The 24,333-nt window shown below is 42.2% G+C and overlaps 2 protein-coding genes across 3 annotated transcripts; one reads left to right on the forward strand and one right to left on the reverse strand.

Annotated features, from left to right (window-relative positions):
- The first annotated feature begins 2,597 nt into the window (after nucleotides 1-2,597).
- On the forward strand, nucleotides 2,598-12,944 carry ifngr1 (interferon gamma receptor 1). Its single transcript, XM_035746653.2, has 7 exons — nucleotides 2,598-2,923; nucleotides 5,008-5,125; nucleotides 7,876-8,051; nucleotides 10,191-10,342; nucleotides 10,519-10,678; nucleotides 10,874-11,004; nucleotides 11,242-12,944. Exons 1-7 carry the CDS (start codon nucleotides 2,857-2,859, stop codon nucleotides 11,644-11,646), a joined length of 1,209 nt encoding a protein of 402 aa, XP_035602546.2. The 5' UTR covers nucleotides 2,598-2,856; the 3' UTR covers nucleotides 11,647-12,944.
- Nucleotides 12,945-12,991: 47 nt separating this feature from the next.
- On the reverse strand, nucleotides 12,992-23,230 carry LOC118364869 (protein LTV1 homolog). 2 transcript variants are annotated; one of them, XM_035746652.2, is made up of 11 exons: nucleotides 23,044-23,230; nucleotides 22,470-22,601; nucleotides 21,205-21,411; nucleotides 20,724-20,811; nucleotides 20,478-20,610; nucleotides 20,003-20,228; nucleotides 17,686-17,813; nucleotides 17,390-17,523; nucleotides 17,148-17,200; nucleotides 16,752-16,952; nucleotides 12,992-13,482 (listed from the first exon to the last, which is right to left on the reverse strand). In XM_035746652.2, exons 1-11 carry the CDS (start codon nucleotides 23,044-23,046, stop codon nucleotides 13,369-13,371), a joined length of 1,419 nt encoding a protein of 472 aa, XP_035602545.2. In that variant the 5' UTR covers nucleotides 23,047-23,230; the 3' UTR covers nucleotides 12,992-13,368. The 2 variants fall into 2 exon arrangements, with proteins under 2 accessions (XP_035602545.2, XP_035602544.2); XM_035746651.2 differs by having other exon boundaries at nucleotides 20,724-20,814; nucleotides 23,044-23,229.
- Between the last annotated feature and the right edge of the window lie 1,103 nt (nucleotides 23,231-24,333).

The following is a 24,333-nucleotide window of genomic DNA, read 5'->3' on the forward strand; positions in this document are numbered from 1 at the left end:
AGGTGCAGTGAAATGTGTTGCCTGGGTAGGGTAAGAGTTGACCTCGTGGCGTAAGAGTTGAATACCCCTGTGCTAGGCTAACTGCCGCGTGCGCGCGCGCGTGTGTGTGTGCGTGCGTGTAAAGGTAGCGACACAGGAGATGAAAAGCAGGTACAGGGAGTGAAGGTTTATTAGCTGACGGACATGAAACGGAACAGGAACAGCGCCTGGACAGGAACACATAGCAAACACAATACGGAATCATGCAGAAACAGGGAACATAACCAAGGAACAGAAAGATATTCCGGGGGTAATCATCAAAGTGAAGGAGTCCAGGTGAGTCCAATGAGCACAGCTGTGCGTAATGTTGGTAACAGTCGTGTATGATGACGGGTAGCCTGGCGCCCATGTAAAACCTGTGTCATGCAGGTTTTACATGTACTTTCAGGAATAGCCTGCTAGAGGGTGACACACATTTGCTAGATAGAGAGATGAGTGGAGGAGCTCATATATTAAACAGATCTAAAGAGACATGGGATGAGCTTAAAATAATGACATGGCACAAGCCTTTGAGATGAGTGAACCATGGTCTGGTATGGTGGGATGCTTGTTGTTATTGATGGCAGTGAGTGCTCTTCACCCTAATCCAACCTTGATTTAAGTATTGCATTAGACAAACGAGACAACATTTAAGATTAAACATCGACGACATTGTTTACCTGCTCCTTGGATTAAATGACAGCATCAAGATCATCAAGCAGGTCGTCTTTTAATAGCATTGTTAAATTAATGGGACAGAGATGGAGACAAGAGATCATAAAATGGATTGAGATTTATACCTAATCAGGCACAATCCAGAAAGCCTAATATTATGGACGGCCCAAATCGCATCTTCTTTTCACTTCTTTTCTTTAAAGGCAACATCAAATGGCACTTTGTGTCCCGGGTCCAGACGAGCCAGATCTTCCACCCAGATTTGCAAATCACATACCACCATAGTCCCTGTGCCAAAGAACACCAAGGTAACCTGTCTAAATGACTACTGGCCCATAGCCCTCACCTCTGTAGCCATGAAGGGCTTTGAAAAGCTGGTCATGGCTCACATCAACACCATTATCCCAGAAACACTAGACCCATTTTAATTTGCATACTGCCCCAACAGATCCACAGATGATGCAATCTCTATTGCCCTCCACACTGCCCTTTCCCACCTGGACAAAAGGAACACCTACGTGAGAATGCTATTCATTGACTACTGCTCAGCGTTCAACACCATAGTACCCTCAAAGCTCATCTCGAAGCACCCTGGGACTAAACACCTTCCTCTGAAACTGGATCCTGGACTTCCTGATAGGCAGCCCTCAGGTGGTAAAGGTAGATAACACATCTGCCACACTGATCCTCAACACAGGGGCCCCACAGGGGTGCGTGCTCAGTCTCCTCCGGTACTCCCTGTTCATCCATGACAGCACCAGACTTGGCAGTCTGGTGCCAGGACAACAACTTTTCCCTCAACGTGATCAAGACAAAGGAGATGATTGTGGACTACAGAAAAGGAGGACCGAGCACACCCCCCCCATTCTCATCGGCGGGGCTGTAGTGGAGCAGGTTGAGAGCTTCAAGTTCCTTGGTGTCCACATCACCAAAAAACAATCAATGTATTGGATGAAACATTGGATGAAACATTTGGCTGGTTATATAAAAGCATTTGAGACGACAGAAAAACAAAGATGCCATATAAAGGATCACTGAGTATTGCTGTAAATTTAAATTCAACCTATTTTGAATATCATGCTTGTTCCTATGCAAAGTGTGCCAACTAGGAACTATATGTTAAAACAATCATCACAAGGACCTAAAAAAGGGGCTACACCTCAAAAGGCCCAACATCAACACAGGCTGTGATTTTGGCCAGTTTACCGCAGTTCTAGTTAAACTCAGCATTACGTAATAAATACGGGGACTTAAAACAAATATCCCCCAGGAGAGCAGGGTTCAGCAATAGAAATACAATCTCACTGATGGACCAGGTCAAGTCCCTTTTATACTGAGGGAGGAAATACATGCATGTGCATCACTGTTAGCTGTAAATCCTTTACATGCATTTATCTTCCATCTCAACCAGAAATCCAGCTGTATATCCTTTTCTTTTGATAGACAAAGGCCTAAAAAAGTACATGTAGTTCTTATAGGACCGTGTGCCACAATATCATCTGTCGTCACTGTTGCCTGTACAACAATCCTAACATTCTCAATTAGTGTTCTTAAGGTGGGCATTTGATATCACTTTCACAAGGGTGCAATGAACACCATTGATTGTGAATTCCTTGTGTTAATTCTTTGTTGTTAGGTCATGTTTATCACAAATCAGCAGTAGGTGGTGGCATTGATCAAAGTAGGCTACTGACATGTTTTTATCTGTCCTTTGATGTCCTGCAACTGGAGAGAGATTGGGTTGAGGTCAAGGTGTGAACTCTGCGTTTTTCCCCGCGCATGTTTCCGGTACTCGACTGGACATATAGTCCATTTTAGGATATGTTTAGTTTAGTTAACTGACTAATAATTTCTAGGATTTCCCATAGTTGTAAGCATATATTCTACAGAAGTTTTTGGAATGAAATGATATGATGAAACGGGGGTGTGTCTTTTCGAAGAACCTGTAAAGAAATACGCCCCGTGTAATTTACTGTCAAAGAAACTGCGTCTTACGACAACGACCGACCGATACTATCTGATAACACATTTTAGCTCTGTGGATATGTCTTATAATTTAGGTTAAAGGTAGATTGCTGTTTTTTTTTTAATTAAATCTAAGAATAAGTCTATCTCGTTGTTATTTCGGTTTCTTAAATTTCGTGGATTTGTATTTGAAACGGCATGATGTTGGCTTTTTGTGGTTCATTGATATTCCTAATGGTTTTGGTCACGGCGGTTTCCACACTGGGTAAGTTGGTTAACCTGAATGAAAACTTTGAAACCTACATTGCTTTGATTGAAGAACAATGTGGGTTATTATTATTCTGACTGATTACAAATCAGAAGGGATGATTTGCGGCAATAGGGTTAGCTATGTAATAATACTGTAATAACAATTTCGTCTGTCGGTTCTCGTTTTAAGTCATGGTGTTTTTCCCACTTGTAGTAATTCGACACACTATGTACTAAATCAGCTCACATCATATTTTGTCAGTATCCTAACCGCCTAACGTCCCCACATAATGTTATAAAAATACAAATGGACAGTAATTCGGAGTCGTCTGCATGTGTTTGAACCAGCTCTTAGAATAAACAGACAACTCCTCATTATGCCTCACCTGCTCCTCAATTCTAACTATAAACCACAGGTTGTCAAATTAGTCTTGTATTTCATTCTAACATACATTAGGTAGGCAACTATTTGCGTAGGACAATAGCTGCTAGGCATAAATAAATGTACTTTGGTCTTACATTAGCTTACCCAAACTACAGTATAATAAAATGTTAAAATCAGATTCCGTGGTACCAAAGGTGGTTTAACACGGGTGTGGTAAATCCCGGGACTGATTATCTCCCTGAGTGCTTGCTTAGACTGCAGACCGTTCTGTTCTTTTCAAGTAAGCTCATAAAACAAACATCAGTGCTTTACTATGATAAGCATGAGCAGGGCAATCAATGCTTTCTGCAGTTCATTGTGGGCAAGGCAGTGTTGCAAAATGGGTTTAATAGTTTATGAGAAGGACTTTTGAAGCAATACAGACGGGCAACAATGTATCCCAACTCACCTGGACAAACACTCTTATTTGCTTCCTCATTGCTGCCAATATTTACCTGCCATTTTCAAGAAGGGGAAAAAGCAGTGTCTAATACATTATAAGTCAATGGAGATCTCTGGTTGAGATGAGAGTTGTGACGTGTCGTTTGGTTGATCATATAGTTGTCTAACAGGAATTGGCCAGGGTGCTGACATGAGGAAGTTAGTGTTGCTCTAACACTTTGATTAACAAATTATTTCATTTGATTTGTTTAGAGTGGTGGTTGTTTAGCAACAAAACCGACGCTTGCACAACTACGGGGCAAAACAGGGTTGGCTTAGATTGTAGACAAACTATATACATCCTTCATATGTTTATTGAAAACAAACAATCATATCAAAGCACGGCTCCGGGGCCCGCTTCATTTGTGATGCGATTGATTGGGGCAGAAATCCGTGTGTTGTGATTCTGGATAGCCAGATAGTTAGCAATAATTACAAGCTAAAATAAAACATGTTTTTTATTTTATTTTTTATTTTTTACAAGAAGCTGCCATGTGGGGAATCGTAGGTGGCTCGTTTCAGCTCGTTTGATCTTGTTATTGATACCATCCCTTAGAAAAAAATATTGCAGTTCTGAAACTGCAGGAAAAGTTCAGCAACTGCAGTTAACTGTGGTATTTGACCCAGTAATTGCAGAACAATTGCACTGTATCTGCAGATACACTGAGAAATTATTGCAGTAAATAACACTTATTTTGGAAGTAGTATTTGCAGAATACTGCATTTATACTGCACTAACTGCAATTATAAACAGGGTGGCTCGAGCCCTGAATGCTGATTGGCTGACAGCCATGGTATATCAGACCGCATACCACAGATATTACAAAACATTATTTTTACTGCTCTAATTATGTTGATAACCAGTTTATAATAGCAATAAGGCACCTCGGGGGATTGTGATTCATGGCCAATATACCACGGCCAAGGACTGTGTCCAGGAACTCCATTGTGCATAAGAACAGCCCTTAGTCGTGGTATATTGGCCATATGCCACATCTCCAAGCCGTACTGCTTTATTATACCACAGTGCACTCTGACTGCAATCTTTTTTCACAAGGGATGTTTTAACCGATGTCATGCCCATGCTAAAATGCTCTGGTGAAGGTTTCCTTGGTACTAACCCTCATGAGCAAAAATGTCAAGATGTAAGAACCGAGACTACCTGCATGACAGGTTCTTCACCTTTGCCTCCATAAGCCTACTAACTAAATGGAATGTCTTGTTTTCCTGGACAGTTCCGCCTCCAGAAAATGTGACAGTGAGCTGTAACAACTTACAGACAACTGTTGATTGGAACCACAGTGAACTGCTTCGTCGACCTCTCTTCAAATTGAAAATAACTGGTGATCACAGGTGAGCTTTGCTGGTATTCTAATGAGTAGTAGCTACTACAGACTACTGCTGACTCGGTTTTGGATGACCCTTCATAATGGCTTACATATGACATATACACCATGGTAGGAGGAACTATATGAAGGTAGGTGGTTTGTAATGGCTTGGAATAAATGGAATGGTACCAAACACACATAAAGAACCTGTTTGACTCCGTTCTAGCCATTACGATGAGCCCGTCCTCCTATAGCTCCTCCCAATAACCTCCTCTGATATACACTATGAAAGAACAATGAGGGACAGTATCCCGGTGTTACGAATCCCTTTGTCTCTACAGTCTAGGGGGGCAACGAGACCCATAACATAACTCATGCAAATAACGGTGAAAAAGTAACAGTGAGACCAAATAACCACAGACAACTTAAATCCACCGTCAAACACTCATGGTTTATTTGGTAAACACACGGTAAAGGGGGGCAGGAAAAGAGGCTGAGCTGGACCCAAGGAAAGAAATAAGTATCCAAAAACACCCCTAAGCTAGACTACCTGCTTTAAGAACAACTAGCTAACTAACCAAAAATACAGTGGGTGGTCCACCCAGTTCTACCTAGTGCTCTTAGACAAAGTGTTTCTATGGGTAGTGTATGCCCATGGGCGACTTGTCTTGGTACCCCCTTTTCCCACCATCAAACAAACACCTTAACAAAAACAATACTCACAGGGTACCAGACAGTGACATGTAGTTGCTAAACCAAACAAGAGCTCTACAGAGAGATGGCATGACAGAGAGATTGAGCTCCAGAGAAAATAGCTGACAGGGTTTTTAAACCAAGGGAACGGGAATGTGATAGGGTAAGGGAAAAGGAGCAGGTGTCTTCTGATTGATGACTGATTAGTAACTGATGATAGTCACCTGTGAGGGGAGAAGGAGAGAAAGGAAATACACACAGGATACACACAGGATACCTGTATCCGAACACCCGGACACAGATTAAACCTAGCCATGAACTAAGAAGCATGTTACAATGGAGATTCAAATAGATTTTTAGTCCAGGACTAGGCTTAGTCTGTGTCTGGGAAACCGGCCCTGAATGTTTATTCATGTTTGTAATATCATGCTTTAATTATTGAAATGAAATATGAGTTTGTCTAACTATACTGAACAAATATAAATCCAACATGTAAAGTGATGGTCCCATGTTTCATGAGCTGACATAAAATATCCCAGAAATTTTCCATACGCACTAAAGAAAGCTTATTTCTCTAAAATGTTGTGCACAAATTTGTTAAGGTCACAGTTACTGAACATATCTCCTTTGCCAAGATAATTCATCCATCTGACAGGTGTGGCATATCAAGAAGGTGATTAAACAGGATGATCATTACACAGGTGTGCTGGGGACAATAAAAGGCCACTCTAGAATGTGCACTTTTGTCACACAACACAATGCCACAGATGTCTCAAGTTCTGAAGGAGCGTGCAATTAATATGCTGACTGCAGGAATGTCCAACAGAGCTGTTGCCAGGGAATTGAATGCTAATTTCTCTACCATAAGCCGCCTCCGACATAATGTTAGAGAATTTGGCAGTACTTCCAACCGGCCTCACAACCGCAGACCATTCTTCACCTGCGGGATCGTCTGAGACCAGCCACCTGGACAGCTGATGAAACATTGGGTTTGCACAGCTGAAGAATTTCTGCACAAATTGTCAGAAAACGTCTCAAGGAAGATCATCTGCATGCTCATCGTCCTCACCAGGGTCTTGACCTGACTGCAGTTCGGCGTCGTAACTGACTTCAGTGGGCAAATGCTCCCAGTCGATGGCCATTGGCACACCTGAGAAGTGTGCTCTTCACGGATGAATCCCGGTTTCAACTGTACTAGGCAGATGGCAGACAGCATGTATTGCGTCGAGTGGGCAAGCGGTTTGCTGATGTCAACGTTGTGAACAGAGTGCCCAATGGTGACGGTGGGGTTAGGGTATGGGCAGTCATAAGCTACGGACAACAAACACAATTGCATTTTATCGATAGATACTGTTACAATATCCTGAGGCCCATTGTTGTGCCATTGATCCCCCACCATCACCGCATGTTTCGGCATTATAATGCAAAGGCCCCATGTCACAAGGATCTGTACACAATTCCTGGAAGCTGAAAATGTCTGCAAACTCACCAGACATGTCACCCATAGAGCATTTTGTGGGTGTTCTGTATCAACGTGTATGACAGCATGTTCCAGTTCTTGCCAGCAACTTTACACAGCCATTGAAGAGGAGTGGGACAACATTCCACAGGCCACAATCAACAGCCTGATCAACTCTATACAAAGGAGATGTGTCGAACTGCATGAGACAAATGGTGGTCACACCAGATACTGACTGGTTTTCTGATCCATGCCCCTACCTTTTTTTTTTTAAGTATCTGAAAACATATCTGTATTTCCATTCATGTGAAATCTATAGATTAGGGCCTAAAGAATGTATCATATGAACTGTAACTCAGTAAATTCCAGTGATTTCCTTATATGAACTGTAACACAATAAAATCTTTGAAATTGTTGCATGTTGCGTTTATGTTTTTGTTCAGTGTATATAATTTGATTGAAAAGAATAGCATTCGTATGTTATGGGCATCAGATACCTCCTAACAGATCTATCTGCTTATTCAACTATTATACATGATCTATTAACAGCTTCTAACTCTGTTTGTTGGTTGAGTGCCGTCTTTCTGTTAAGTGTATCTAATGCTCCCTGTTTTTTGTAATAGTTCGTGGGAGAATTCCACTAAACAGCATCATTATGACCTCTCCCCCTTGATGTGGAATGCTAAAGGACTGGATCGCTACTTTGTGAACATAACGGCCATTGATGAAATGGAGGAATCAGCATCTCAGAAGTCCTCGATATTCACATTTAATAGATACCTTACAGCTGACATCCACTGTAAGTACAATGTTTTCAAAAGTGGGTTTTCAAAGCATATCAATATTTTTCCTCATTGTATAGAAACATGATTTCGTTGTGTGACATAAAAATGACATCCATCCAAGCGACAGAGAGGTATAGTGCCAGTCAAAAGCTTGGACACACATGCTCCTTCAAGAGTGTGCAAAGCTGTCATCAAGGCAAAGGGTGGCTACATTGAATAATCTCATATAAAAATATTTTGTTTTGTTGAACACTTTTTTGGTTACTACATGATTCCATATATGTTATTTCATAGTTCTGATATCTTCACTATTATTCTACAATGTAGAAAATAAAAACCCTTTAATGAGTAGGTGTGTCTAAACTTTTGACTGGTACTGTATATATGACCATTTTTTACATTTTATTTTACTAGGCAAGTCCGTTAAGAACAAATTCCTATTTTCAATGACAGCCTAGGAACAGTGGGTTAACTGCCTGTTCAGGGGCAGAACGACAGATTTGTACCTTGTCAGCTCAGGGATTTGAACTTGCAACCTTTCGGTTACTAGTCCAACTCTCTAACCACTAGGCTACCATGCCACCCCATTGAGGAAGTCCTCCTCCGGTCAGTGTATTGAGGTAGTCCTCCTCCGGGTCAGTATATTGAGGTAGTCCTCCTCTGGGTCAGTATATTGAGGGAGTCCTCCTCCGGGTCAGTGTATTGAGGGAGTCCTCCTCCGGGTCAGTATATTGAGGGAGTCCTCATCCAAGTCAGTATATTGAGGGAGTCCTCATCCAGGTCAGTATGTTGAGGGAGTCCTCCTCCAGGTCAGTATTTTGAGGGAGTCCTCCTCCAGGTCAGTATATTGAGGTAGTCCTCGTCCAGGTCAGTATGTTGAGGTAGTCCTCCTCCAGGTCAGTATATTGAGGGAGTCCTCCTCCAGGTCAGTATATTGAGGGAGTCCTCCTCTGGGTCAGTATATTGAGGTAGTCCTCCTCCGGGTCAGTATATTGAGGGAGTCCTCATCCAGGTCAGTATATTGAGGGAGTCCTCCTCCGGGTCAGTATATTGAGGGAGTCCTCCTCCGGGTCAGTATATTGAGGGAGTCCTCATCCAGGTCAGTATATTGAGGGAGTCCTCCTCCGGGTCAGTATATTGAGGGAGTCCTCATCCAGGTCAGTATATTGAGGGAGTCCTCCTCCGGGTCAGTATATTGAGGGAGTCCTCCTCCAGGTCAGTATATTGAGGGAGTCCTCCTCCAGGTCAGTATATTGAGGGAGTCCTCCTCCGGGTCAGTATATTGAGGTAGTCCTCGTCCAGGTCAGTATGTTGAGGGAGTCCTCCTCCAGGTCAGTATATTGAGGGAGTCCTCATCCAGGTCAGTATGTTGAGGGAGTCCTCCTCCAGGTCAGTATATTGAGGGAGTCCTCCTTCAGGTCAGTATATTGAGGTAGTCCTCGTCCAGGTCAGTATGTTGAGGTAGTCCTCGTCCAGGTCAGTATGTTGAGGTAGTCCTCCTCCAGGTCAGTATATTGAGGGAGTCCTCCTCCAGGTCAGTATATTGAGGGAGTCCTCCTCCAGGTCAGTATGTTGAGGGAGTCCTCCTCCAGGTCAGTATATTGAGGGAGTCCTCATCCAGGTCAGTATATTGAGGGAGTCCTCATCCAGGTCAGTATATTGAGGGAGTCCTCATCCAGGTCAGTATATTGAGGGAGTCCTCATCCAGGTCAGTATATTGAGGGAGTCCTCCTCCAGGTCAGTATATTGAGGGAGTCCTCCTCCAGGTCAGTATATTGAGGGAGTCCTCCTCCAGGTCAGTATATTGAGGGAGTCCTCCTCCAGGTCAGTATATTGAGGGAGTCCTCCTCCAGGTCAGTATATTGAGGGAGTCCTCATCCAGGTCAGTATATTGAGGGAGTCCTCATCCAGGTCAGTATGTTGAGGGAGTCCTCCTCCAGGTCAGTATATTGAGGGAGTCCTCCTCCAGGTCATTATATTGAGGGAGTCCTCATCCAGGTCAGTATGTTGAGGGAGTCCTCCTCCAGGTCAGTATATTGAGGGAGTCCTCATCCAGGTCAGTATATTGAGGTAGTCCTCCTCCAGGTCAGTATATTCATTACTGCAGGCTGTTTCTCTAACTCTACTCTAATACCCTTTTCATTTTATCTCAGGCAAGTTGGATTTCCCTGCTGTAAAAGTGTCAATGAAGGATATGAAGGTCACAGTGAGCTTCGACAACCCTTACCACCTGTACACAGAACTGAAAGAGTCTCGCATGGGTGAAGATGACAAACGCTTCCTATCCCAAGTAACCTATGAAAATGTAAGTATGATGAAAATTGCCCTTAATTGGTTAGAATCTACAGTGTACATGCAGAGGGTACACACAGGTTATATCCATTGAATTACTTTGCTCGGTGCATTAGTAACGATGACCCAACGTTGACATCTATGGATACTTAACGATGATGTTGACATTTAGATTTTTTTTGTCTGCAGACTAATCACACGTTTGAGTGCCAGATAGAAGACAAAGTCTGCCATCATCACTTCACCGTCCTGGGGAACAAGGAGAAGTACTGTGTTAGTCTGGAGGGGAATGCAATGGTCCACCGAGTTATGTTCAACAGAAAAGGGCCCATCTGTGTCAATGAAGAGAGTGCGTACACTACCTTTGTTGACATGACACTTTATTTGTAATGTCTGGTCCAAGTATTTAACTCTTTGTATGAATTATTGCAGTTTTGATGGAATTATTATAGTCAAAATGAATAGCGGCCATGGAAAGTTAACTTACAATGACATAGAATGCTAGTTAAGCGATTCCGTGACTGATTTGTTTGTCTGTCTGCAGAAACAATTTCACTGGAATCATTTTTGCCATTTATCATCATTGGCATTGTGGCCTTTGTAGTCTTTGTGACAATAAGGCTCTGCAAGAGAAGCATGCGGAAAAGAAACTTGTCCAATTTACCAAAGACTTTGGTAAGCGCATAATGTGTATGGTGGGTAATGTATGTATTATGTAGAATGAGTAAAATGTAGTGTATTTTATGTATAAAGCAGTACTACTTTCTCCTCTGGGACGAGTTCATCCTATCCAATGCTTTTGCTTGTTGCTAGAACAGTATATGATATCGGTTTGTTTTCTGGTCCAAAACCGTAACCAAACACTCTCTGAGCTGACTAATCTCAATTTGGCTATGCATTATTCTTTCACAGGCTTCAACCTTATCAAACCCACACAAGAATATAATGGACCTGCCATTTGAGATCATAGCGCACATCAGTGGCATAGAACCAGTTACCACCACATCCCAGAGCCTGTTGGAAACTTCAGAAGAGGAGGAGGAACCGGTTGAGAGTCCGACCACTAGCGTTGGATTTTCGGCTAACCCCTTTAGTTCTGGGCAGGTGGGAGAGGGCTTATCGGACAGCAGGAGCCAATTACGGACTGAGCTTCAGGTGACACAGCCACGCTCTGTGCTGCTGTGTGGAGATGACTCCGAGGAATCAGAGGACATGGATTCCACAGCTTCTGGCTATGACAGACGACACATTCCTCTACAAGAGGTGGAGGTGGAGATGAGTGCAGGAGATGTAGTGGTGGGCTATGGCCCCACCTGAGCACCTCTGAACTCAGGCCTCTGTAAAAAAAAAAAAACTTTCACTGGATGGATTAAGAACAATGACATTTGACTTCACAGAACTGGTTTACCTAGGTACACTGATACACTGTCATGCCTAACTGATGTTCAATCGTGTCCTCATTGGTGCAGCTCTTCATTCAAAGACTCAATCATGGACACACTTACTGAGGTGTGGCTGCTTCGCGTGATGTATTGTCTCTACCTTCTTGCCCTTTGTGCTATTGTCTGTGTAATAATGTTTTGCGGCTACCATGTTGTCATGTGTTGCTGCCATGCTATGTTGTCGTCTTAGGTCTCTCTTTATGTAGTGTTGCGGTGTCTCTCGTCATCAGTTCTGTCCTATATTTTTATTTTATTTTGTATTTTTAATCCCAGCCCCCTTCCCTGCAGGAGGCCTTTTGATAGGTCGTCAATATAAATAAGAATTTGTTCTTAACTGACTTGCCTAGTTAAAGGTAAAAAAAAAATAAGTAGAGAAATGTTTGAATTTTTGTACATTTTATTTGTAACTTTTTTTTAACAAGGCAAACCCTAACCCGGACGATGCTGGGCCAATTGTGCACCACCCAAGGGGACTCCCGATCACATCCGGTTGTGATACAGCCTAGAATCGAACCAGGGTCTGTATTGACGCCTCTAGCACTGAGATGCAGTGCCTTAGACCGCTGTGCCACTCGGGCTGACTCAGAGAACAGTCAGTGACAAAGTGCTCAAAGCCTCCAAGATGGCAGGCAGTTATACACCTGTACCACTCTTTCCACCTGAGCCATTTAAGGATAACAATAGGGATCTCTGACAACACTGGCCAACCTGTCATAGTGGATTTACGACCAGCTTCATTTACGTCAACCACTCTTCCATGAAAATATGACTTTGTGGATCAACGGCACTAAAGATGTAGCACTTTAGGATAAAATACACCAAATACTATGTATCCAAGCTAACCGACTAGGCTGTGAGATGCAAGGCAAATATCACCCACGACATTGGCCGTCCACTGAAGTTGCATCAATTTCTTTCAATGTTTACCAAAGCTTCAGGCCAACTGCCATTAACCTGGTTAGATAATGATTGCCACTCTGTATAATGTTATTATCTGTTGTATTTCTGTTTTTAATGCTCCCTGGGAGATTTCTGTAAGTCTATCGCCAGTTCAAATCTGTGTGCTGAACTAATCTTCAGTAAACATTACTCAGGATGTAAAACATATTTTGGGTGGTTGGGCATTGAAATATAATTGAATAACCAAATGAAAGTCTGTTTTATTTTACAGTTGTGTGTGTGACAAAGTATTTAATTTTTCTCAACAAAAAAACACCAGGAAGATTCTTTAGCTTTATTGTATAAGGTAAGAAGGGTTAGTGAACTGCACTCTGATGACTGACATGCTAACTTCAAAACAGTTGATCTATAAAAAAATTTAAAAACCGTCTGAATTAGCCTGGTCCCAGATCTGTTTGTGCAGTCTTGCAGACTTACTGTCACGGTGAGAATGATCATAGGAGTTGGGGAGAGCACAAACAGATCTGGGACCAGGCTACATTAATCTCTGAACACTTCACAAAAAAATGCCACACAGCCCATAGTCCTCGTGTTGGGGGTCCTCTGCAAAATGGCGGTTGCAGGGTTGTTGTCCATCAGTAATCCAGTTAAGAGGATGAGCACAAAGTCAGTCCCAATTCATCTTGCATCTGGGCAGCTAAGACAGCTTTAGACCCTGGATGTTGGAACGCAGGTTCAACATTTGTTTCTCTTGATAGACCTTTTCCTGTTTGAACGCCTCTTTGTTGGCCTTCTTTTCTGTTCTTCGCTCCTGTAGAAACATTCAAGAAATATGTTGTCAATGGTGAAGGGTTACAAGATATCCAAAATACTTGAACCGTATTCATAGATGACGCTTACCAAAAAAAAATGTAGTTATACAATGTATATCATTTCAGCAAAAAAAGAAACGTCTCTTTTTCAGGACCCTTTCAAAGTTAATTCGTTAAAAAAAATCAAAATAACTTCACAAATCGTCATTGTAAAAGGTTTAAACACTGTTTCCCATGCTTGTGTCAATGAACCATAAACAATTTATGAACATGCACCCGTGGAACAGTCTTTAAGACACTAACAGCTTACAGGCGGTAGGCAATAAAGGTCACAGTTATGAAAACTTAGGACACTAAAGAGGCCTTTCTACTGACTCTAAAAAACACCAAAGGAAAGATGCCCAGGGTCCCTGCTCATCTGTGTGAACGTGCCTTAGGCATGCTGCAAGGAGGCATATAATAATAACAAATTGCCCTGGCCTAAGACAGCACTACAGGGAGACAGGACGGACAGCTGATGTTCCTCGCAGTGGCAGACCACATGTAACAACACCTGCACAGGATCAGTACATCCGAACATCACACCTGCGGGATAAGTACAGAATGGCAACAACAACCGCCCGAGTTACACCAGGAACGTACAATCCCTCCATCAGTGCTCAGACTGTCCGCAATAGGCTGAGAGAAACTGAACTGAGGGCTTGTCGGCCTGTTGTAAGGGAGGTCCACACCAGACAACACCGGCAACAACGTCCCCTATGGGCACAAATCTACCGTCGCTGGACCAGGCAGGACTGGCAAAAAGTGCTCTTCACTGCCGAGTCGCGGTTTTGTCTCCCCCTGGGGGTGATGGTCAGATTCGCATTCATCGTCGAAGGAATGAGCGTTAAACCGAGGCCTGTACTCTGGATCGGGATCGATTTGGAGGTGGAGGGTTCATCATGGTCTGGGGCGGTGTGTCACAGCATCATCGGACTGAGCTTGTGGTCATTGCAGGCAATCTCAACGCTGTGCGTTACAGGAAAGACATCCTCCTCCCTCACGTGGTACCCTTCCTGCAGGCTCATCCTGACATTCCACCAGCCATACTGCTCATTCTATGCGTGATTTCCTACAAGACAGGAATGTCAGTGTTCTGCCATGGCCAACGAAGAGCCTGGATCGCAATCTCATTGAACACGTCTGGGACCTGTTGGATCGGAGGGCTAGGGCCAATCCCCCCAGAAATGTCTAGGAACTTGCAGGTGGAAGAATGGGGTAACATCTCACAACAAGAAATGGCAAATCTGGTGCACTCCATGAGGAGGAGATGCACTGCAGTACTTAATGCAGCTGGTGGCCACACCAGATACTGACTGTTACTTTTGACCCCCCCTTTGTTCAATTTCTGTTAGTCACATGTCTGTGGAACTTGTTCAGTTTATCTCAGTTGTTGAATCTTGTTATGTTCGTACAAATATTTACACATGTAAAGTTGGCTGAAAATAAAGGCAGTTGACAGTGAGTGGACGTTTCTTTTTTTTGCTGATATAATATACTCTGAAAAAACTGCATCTTTTTGTTATTTTGACCAGTTGTCATTTTCTGCAAATAAATCCTCTAAATGACAATATCTTTATTTGGAATTTGGGAGAAATGTCAGTAGTTTATAGAATAAAATAAAAATGTTCAATTTACCCAAACACAAACCTATAAATAGTAAAACAGGAGAAATATAAAAAAACTGAGTAATATTGCAGTGGTCTCTTTATATATGTATACATACAGCTCTGGAGAAAAAAATAAATATAAATATATATATATATATATATACAGTTGAAGTCGGAAGTTTACATACACCATAGCCAAATACATTTAAACTCAGTTTTACAATTCCTGACATTTAATCCAAGTAAAAATTCACTGTCTTAGGTCAGTTAGGATCACCACTTTCATTTTAAGAATGTGAAATGTCAGAATAATAGTTGAGAATTATTTATTTCATCTTCCCAGTGGGTCAGAAGTTTACATACTCTCAATTAGTATTTGGTAGCATTGCCTTTAAATTGTTCAACTTCGATCAAACGTCTCCACAAGTTTCCCACAATAAATTGGGTGAATTTTGGCCCAATCCTCCTGACAGAGCTGATGTAACTGAGTCAAGTTTCTAAGCCTCCTTGGTAGCACACGCTTTTTCAGTTCTGCCCACAAATCAGGGCTTTATGATGGCCACTCCAATACCTTGACTCTGTTGTCCTTAAGCCATTTTGCCACAACTTTGGAAGTATGCTTGGGGTCATTGTCCATTTGGAAGACCCATTTGCGACCAAGCTTTAACTTCCTGACTGATGTCTTGAGATGTTGCTTCAATATATCCACACAATTTTCCACCCTCATGATGCCATCTATTTTGTGAAGTGCACCAGTCCCTCCTGCAGCAAAGCTCCCCCACAACAGGATGCTGCCACCCCCATGCTTCACGGTTGGAATGGTGTTCCTCGGCTTGCAAGCCTACCCCTTTTCCTCCAAACATAACGATGGTCATTATGGCCAAACAGTTCTATTTTTGCTTCACCAGACCAGAGGACATTTCGCCAAGTACAATCTTTGTCCCCATGTGCAGTTGCAAACCGTAGTCTGGCTTTTTTATGGCGGTTTTGGGGCACTGGCTTCTTCCTTGCTGAGTGTCCTTTCAGGTTATGTCGATATAGGACTTGTTTTACTGTGGATATAGATACTTTTGTACCTGTTTCCTCCAGCATCTTCACAAGGTCCCTTTGCTGTTGTTCTGGGATTTTTGCACCAAAGTACGTTCATCTCTAGGAGACAGAATGCGTCTCCTTCCTGAGCGGTATGAACCAGACATGTGGAGGTCTACAATTATTTTTCTGAGGTCTTGGCTGATTTCTTTTGATTTGAACTTCTGACCCACTGGAATTGTGATACAGTGAATTATAAGTGGAATAATCTGTCTGTAAACAATTGTTGGAAAAATTACTTGTGTCATGCACAAAGTAGATGTCCTAACAGACTTGCCAATCTGTAGTTTGTTAACAAGAAATTTGTGGAGTGGTTGAAAAACGAGTTTAATAACCCCAACCTAAGTGTATGTAAACTTCTGACTTCAACTCTATATAAAAAAATGGAGCACAGTATTCCAACCCATGACAATTGTTCCAGGAGCTTTTTCAACCATTTTGTTACCAAGCCAACAATAAATTAATTCTCAACATGAACACCCAGTAGGGAGGACAAGACAGAGCTATTAGCCCCGAGTATAGTAACCCACCTTGCGCTCTTCTCTGATAGCCTGTTTCCTGGCTTTCCGCTCCTCCTTGCTCTCCTCTCGAGGTCGGGGCTGTGTGGCAACTCGGGGCAGGTCTGAGTCGTTGATACGCTCCATGCGCTCCGCCTGCTTGGCTGTCGGGCCCCTCCCGGGAAGGACGTCCAGAGGAATGCCTGTCCTGGTAGACACTCGGATGGGCTTTGCCTGAGAAGAGAACACAGAAATACACTAAACGGTCATATCAACAGCAACAATGGCCCGGAGCCGATGCCTTGAATTCACAACTTAGTAACTAACGTTGGGTAGGAAGACGAGCTAAAAGCCTCACAAAATGTTTAACATTAGATATGCAACTTACTTACTTCGCTCAAACAACCAACAGAGGAAAACATTTCTTACCTTTGGTGGATCTTTGATGATTTTTGGATGGTTATACAAATTTGAATAGGTACCTTGGATAGTAAAGAAAGGACTTCAATATTCATTAACAAAAAGGGAAAATGTTGTAATTATGGTAATAAAGATCTAGCCAATAGGTATGTCATCAGAACAGAATTGTCATCAGGCATGTACTACAATGGTAATCTTAAAGTGTTAGTTACTGAACAGACAATAGCAACATGTTTAGTAGACTAACTTACTGATAATGGTTTCACAGTCCCACTTCTCTGCCGGTGCCGTCAGGACAATGGTCTCCATCTCCTGTTCCTCTTCATCCTCCTCCTCCCTCACCACTGGCAGCTCTTTAGGACCCAGGGCATCAGGCCTCCGGTAGCTGAAAGAACATAGTTGATTCAATTACTGTCATTATCTATAGTTAATCACACATACACACAAAGAAATGCTTATGGTAATCCATTGTGTCCAATGAGGACTTCCACCTCTGTCTTTATCTAAGAGTATTGCTATGGCAAAAGAGTTACACACACACACTCACTCTAACTCCTTCTGTTTGAAGTAGTCTTTGATGACCTCCTCCAGGCGAGCACTGTCTGGCTCGATATGCCCTTCCAGCTCAGCGTTGTCCAGGGCCCCAATCTCATCCTCATCAAACTGCTCGAAAAACTATGGGCGACAGAAAGAAACAAGTTCTGAAAACGATACAATGACATTCATTGAAATCATTGTTCGAATTAAAGGAATATCATAAGTTGAAATCAGCACCTGAGTGTAGGGATGTTGCGGTGACCGTATTACCGCCACACCGGTGGTCACGAGTCATGTAGGCAGTCAAATTTCACATGAGCGTTTAGTCACGGTAATGAGGCTTCTCCAAGCTGATGCTGCTGGTGATCAGTAGCTTACCAAACTGCCTGGTACTCAGCACTCGATTGTCCCTCTAATCACTTTGGCAACAACGCAAATGTAAAGGAAAATCTAATCAAACACTTCATGAGAGCCAATGAGCTCATGTTGCGGCACATTTCTATAGGCTATGCTATTGCAGGAGAAAGCAGAGTGATGGCCACTAATAAAAAGAGGAGGATCCATCAGCTTTCTATAGGCTCGGCCTACTATATTTATTTCTCAACTTTCCTAATATTAAGCACATTACTTTCTCTTTTACAACAGGAGTATAGACTATCTGGCTGGCATGAAAATAAACCGTGGGGAAAAACCTCCATCACTATTTCAGTGCATAGCTGACATTGATTCTTTCCCACTGCCCGTGTTTCGATGCAGGTGCATGATAATGGTAAAATCTAAAGAAGTAAAAATGTTACACATATATTAAATAGTATATGCAAAGACAAGATTAAATCAAGAATAGTCTGATGGGTGACAATATTAGCCTATCACTTGCGAATGATGCCCAGCATAAGAAAAAAATATATATTTTGCGACTTGTTCGAATCATAGTCACACACCTCATGTAGCCTAGCCCATCGGCGTATATGTTTTAATAAGGTTTGTATCGTAATTAAAGTGGCCAAATAACTTCTTAAAATTAAGCACATATATCCACTTTACAAGGGGTGTAGGTAGAGTCTAACGTGCATACATAAGCAGCGCAAGAGTTTCACGTTTGGGGAAGATCATTTTCAGCATAGAAATGCACCTCTATCGTGAAAACATTTACATGCATAATCGCATTTTAGGTCACTTTTGAGAATGGTGTTTTCCCGCTAATGGAACATTCGCACTTATAATGTGAAGAAAAAGCTGCATAGTTTAACAACATTTTAAGCTAAATGTTCAGATCCTTTGCTTCCACCACATTGCACAATACATTTTTTTGATGCTTGTGGTTGTATTAATTTGGGATCCATTGCATCCCACAACTGTCCCAGACTATGTTTGGAATACTTATTTCTCGTACAGAATAAGTAGACTTTTGTACTATGGGGGATAGTTGATTGACATAGACTAGTGCTTTTGCTGTTCGTTAGGCCTACTCCTCTTCTTGGCTGACAAAAAGTAAATGTGGCCAGTTCTTCCAATATCTTCAATATGCACCTCAGAATTGGATTAAAAAAATAAAATTAAAATAAAACTTTATTTTACGAGGCAAGTCAGTTAAGAACAAATTCTTATTTTCAATGACGGCCGAGGAACAGTGGGTTAACTGCCTGTTCAGGGGCAGATTTGCACCTTGTCCGCTCGGGGATTTGAACTTGCAACCTTCCGGTTACTAGTCCAACGCTCTAACCACTAGGCTACCCTGCCACCCATAATATAATAAGGACGCCCGCAGTTGCATCTGCCTTAACTTGTTGCTTGTGAACAAGACCCGGTCACGTGACGGAGAGCCGTGCTTCGGCTTGCGCAGTGCACTCAGGGAGAAGGGCACAACGCAGCACACCGGCCCGCAAAAGGTATGGATTTTTTTTAGGGTGCATTACAGCCACAAAGGGGATGCCGCCGTGAAATTCCAGGCGTTATCAAGAGCTTGTCGAATTGTCAATGAGAGACTATTGGAGTGTGTACAGCTTGCGGAAAAAAAATAAGCAGAACTCATGCATTTAAGCAACTTATTTCAAATCATCATCAAAACATACAGCCCAACGTGTATTAGACTTCTTAAAATGTAGAAGCCAGGAGATGCTAAATGTGTTTATGTTAATTAACGGTGAATCACCGTGAGACCGACAGTTATTTGCTTGACAATCACCGTCTGACTACATTTTGTGACCGCCACAGCCCTGAGTGTTTATGCTGTTCGATCAGCCAGTCAACCACAGTTTATCTTTTACCAAAGGTCACAAAATGCAACCCAGGTCCAAACCCCAAAAGTATGTCCGGGGCTCACTGACCTTCTCAAAGCGGTCGTCCAGCAGTGTGAGCTGTTCGTTCCTCCTCATGACTGACGAGGTCATGGAGTATTCTGTGAAGCGAGTTTTCGTCTCCTCGTCCATGAACATGAACTCCCGGGGGCGCCCCTCGCCGTCCTCATCACCAGAGACACCGCCCTCGGAGTTAAAGTCTCCCTCAGAGTCGCTCTCCTCTTCGTCTGTATCCTCCCACTCTTCATCACCATCACTGCAATATGAGAGTGAGTGAGAGAGCGAGAGAGGAGGTTTCCAACAGCGCAAAGAGACTTGGGAGAGCATGGCTTTATTGTGACAGGACTTCAATTAGCAGATGTTAACCAGCTCTTATTAAGAAACTAAAAACACAAAAAGCAATCCTCTCTCTCTCAACAATTGTAAGTTGATTGGTATAGCCCAAATGAATGGGACTAAGGCTCGCTAAAAATAAATAAAACGGATATAAAGTATACATTCGTACCCCACGGCAACAGCTCCTTTGACATCGTTGGCCTTCAAAATGAAGTCGTCATCCAGCATGTTGTCTGGGTCGTCAAAGTCAAAGTCCTCGTCGAGAGCAGCTACGATGTCTGGGTCCATGTCCAGCCTGGGACCTTTGAGACAAAACACGAGGGGGAGAGAAAAGGAGTTTTAAAAACTTGGAAGAATTCACCGATTTAGAATCATGACCTGGCGTTTGGTTTTGTTACTGACGGAGGCCTCTTACCTGAGATGGGGGCAGCTTTGTTCAACATTCCCACCTCCTCCTCAAACTCTGACGCAAACACAGAGGAGGGCAAGTTGAAGGAGACGGTCTGCTGAAGTTACAAAAGCATAATAGGTTTAATACTTCCGTTTATCACAATTACCTCAAAAATACTGGCTACCCTACTCGCTGTTGCTATAAAATGTGTAGTGGTTATTAAGAGAAATGTTGTCATGATAGCTAATGTTGGCCCCATACCCCATCCTACAGTCACTCCTACCACAACCTAAAATACACTATGTATTGGGGAAAGTGGGGAAATTTGATCTCACAAATGCAAGCAAGCCTCTTAAAAACTACTCCAGCTAGCTACATTGTTAGCAAAGGACAAGATCATTTCAACGTGTATTTACACCATCGGCGGTTTGGTCCAATATATAGCCCAAACATTCACACAACCGTTCCACTCAGCAACAACCACTGGACCTCCTGCTAAACTTACAGGAGTAGCCTTTTCCTCCTCCTCATCGTCGTCGTCGTAATCATCCCGATCCTGGAGGTCATGGGTACGTTTGCCTCTCTGTGATTTGCCGGATGAAGCCCACTCTACGGGCCGAGCCGTTTCTCTCAGGTGCTGTAGGTAGTTGTAGTCGTCGTCGAAAAACACCCCAAACTCCCTCTGCTCCTCTCGCCGCTTCTCCACCTCCACCTGAACACAGACAGTAGAGTAAGTGGTTACGGGCCATGAGACAAAAAATACAATAGTGGGATTTTAATGCACCAAATATCTTGGTTGTCCTTGGCCAATGAATATCTACAACAAATATGTTTTTGACTTGAAGTGCAACTCTTCTACTAGGACAAATAGCCTAAATATTGTAACCAATGGATGTCTTGATGAAAACTGTGACCATTTGTTCCATTGCAACACTAAATACCTGAGTAAAGTTTGGTACATGTACTAACACAGTAGGTACTGGAACCACTGGGGGTACTTGGTCTATCCACAGGGGGTACTTGACACGAATCTCAATCAAATGTACTTATAAAGCCCTTTCTACATGAGCAGATGTCACAAAGTGCTTATACAGAAACCCAGCCTAAAATCCCAAAACAGCAAGCAATGGAGATGGAGAAGCACGGACTCTCAAGACTCATGCACACGAGTGGGTACTTCAGCAGTACTCCGGGCAGAGCAAAATTCAGTTGACGGTACAGTGAGTACGTTTCCTATGCAATACTCATGTAAACACCCTACTCTGTTAATCTTAAATCGGCGTACGGTCACATTAAATCGCGATTAAAACATTTGCTTTTCTGAGCAATCTTTCGAATTAATAGGACATGTAAACAACTTCATCGGCGGTCCAGCGGTGTCTCTGATCTGCGCATGTGTTAGCAACCGCACGAGTGAAATGAGTTCGGTACAACTAAACGTATGTGTTTTAGAAGTCGTTTTTCCACATACAAACTTTACATGTCCGAACTCAGAATCAAATAGGCTTCCCAAAAATAACATGTTCATGTGTGGTAGAAAGTTTATTTTGATTGGGGATTTCAGGCATTTATCAGAGCATCAACAGGTAACCTTTTCAGATGTGTCCAGATGTGTCCATGTAAACAGGATTATTAGGGGAATTGTTCTTCTTGCAAAACATGCATATACGTTTTAATCAAACTATTATATTAATCTGACTATCCACAATAATCTCATTATTAACCATACTCAGTAACTGGTTGGGAACCACTGTAATAACACGTTCTTACCTTTTGTGCGGGTAGCAGGACATGCTGCGGTGCTTTCTCGTCAGCAGCGAGGGGGTCCCTCTGACTTCTGTGGACCAGGTGAAAGGTCACCGCTTTCTTCTTGTCAATGAATGCCTTCTTCCTTTTATTAGGCTAGAAAAGAAAGACATGTAGATAATGCAATTTGTTACATAGTCTTTGGGTCAACTGCATCAGGCTCAGATGCAGCAATATGTCAGTGACCTGTGTTGAGTGGTCACTGTTCATCACAAGCCCTTTGTACATGAGGGTTAGGCAGTAAGAAAGGAAGAACTGTTCTGAAATGTAAATTGACGTTCATGCACTAGCTAGTTAGCTAACTTAGCTCAACTTGCTTACAACCAACACACAATCTAGTTTGTTGGCTATTGCTAAAACGATCAAACTCACCCACACTTGAAACAACATATTAGCTAGCTAACATGTTTGGTTTACTAGACATTGACAAGCACAACAGTTGGCATTATTTATGTAACGTTAGTAAGTTAGCTGCCTGTCTGTCGACATAGATAGAATGCAAAGCTAAAACAACGTTGGCAGCTGAAAGTGTGCTTACCATAGTTCAATTGGATCGCTGTGAACACACTTTCAAAGTATTTTTACAAAAACGTTTCTGACAGTTATCTCGCGCTAAAATAGTGTCATTTACGGGGATTTAAAAAATAAATGTCAATGTTGTTTATCCACGCGGACTCCTTCCTCACACGCTGCTTCTACCATTTTTGGAACAAACCATTTCACAGGACAAAAGGGGTGTACTTTGTTCACTTCATACATTATATCAGATGGCTATACATTCTTGTATTTGTATTAATATATTATGTTGTCAAAGTATGTATTCTCTATGAAATAATTGTTCATTGAAAACCAATTAACTGGAATGTAAGTAGCCTGGCGGGTAGGGGCGTTGGGCCAGTAAATCTGTCGTTTTGACACTGAACAAGGCAGTTATTTTTTTTATTAACACATCAATGCAGAAAGTACATGGAGGAACACAAGTATATATGAATAATATACAAAGGAAAATGGGGCTAGGGGGTACAATATCACATTACACAAGGACCTTAAGGGACAGACATACTTATACTTCTAACAGTTTTTTTGTTAGAATATTTAATTGTCTTAAAATATAGGTCCATTTCTTTTTGTAGGGTAAGAAGATGTGTTTTGTTTGTAAATTTACATTTGTGAATATGAAATTTGGCACAACTAATAATCAAATTAATTACATAAAATTGTTTCAACTTGTTTATATCTTAGGTAAAGAATCCAAGCAGTACATCTCTACACAATAGTGCAAAATCTCCATAAATGCGTTAAATTATAAATCTACTGATGTCTTGCATGAATACAATGCCAAAAAAGATACAACACGTTTCTGGGTGGTCATTACAAAAGGTACAATTTGAGTTTGTTTTTCTTAAACTTATTCATATAGTGGTTGTCAGGATAATATTTATGAATCATTTTAAAGGAAACGTACTTAATTTTGTTAACAAGTAGGTTCTGAGGGTCAGGTCTTGACACTCCTGAATAATAAAGCAACACCTGAGCAAGACAGTTAAACAACTGTTCCTCGGGCGCCGAAGACGTGGATGTTGATTAAGGCAACCCGCCGCACCTCTCTGATTCAGAGGGGTTGGGTTAAATGCGGAAGACACATTTCAGTGGAATGCATTCAGTTGACGAGGTATCCCCATTCCCCTAATACGTGTTCCCCTTCAGTTGGTATAACCCAGACGACCAAACTAATCCATAATGAACAACAGGAATCGATCACAGCATCATCCAGCTCAAGACTTCCCGATATTTTGTGTAAACTTTATTTAAGAAAGTAAATCAGATA

This window comes from Oncorhynchus keta, chromosome 32 (assembly GCF_023373465.1).
Source record: "Oncorhynchus keta strain PuntledgeMale-10-30-2019 chromosome 32, Oket_V2, whole genome shotgun sequence".
Taxonomy (NCBI): Eukaryota; Metazoa; Chordata; class Actinopteri; order Salmoniformes; family Salmonidae; genus Oncorhynchus; species Oncorhynchus keta.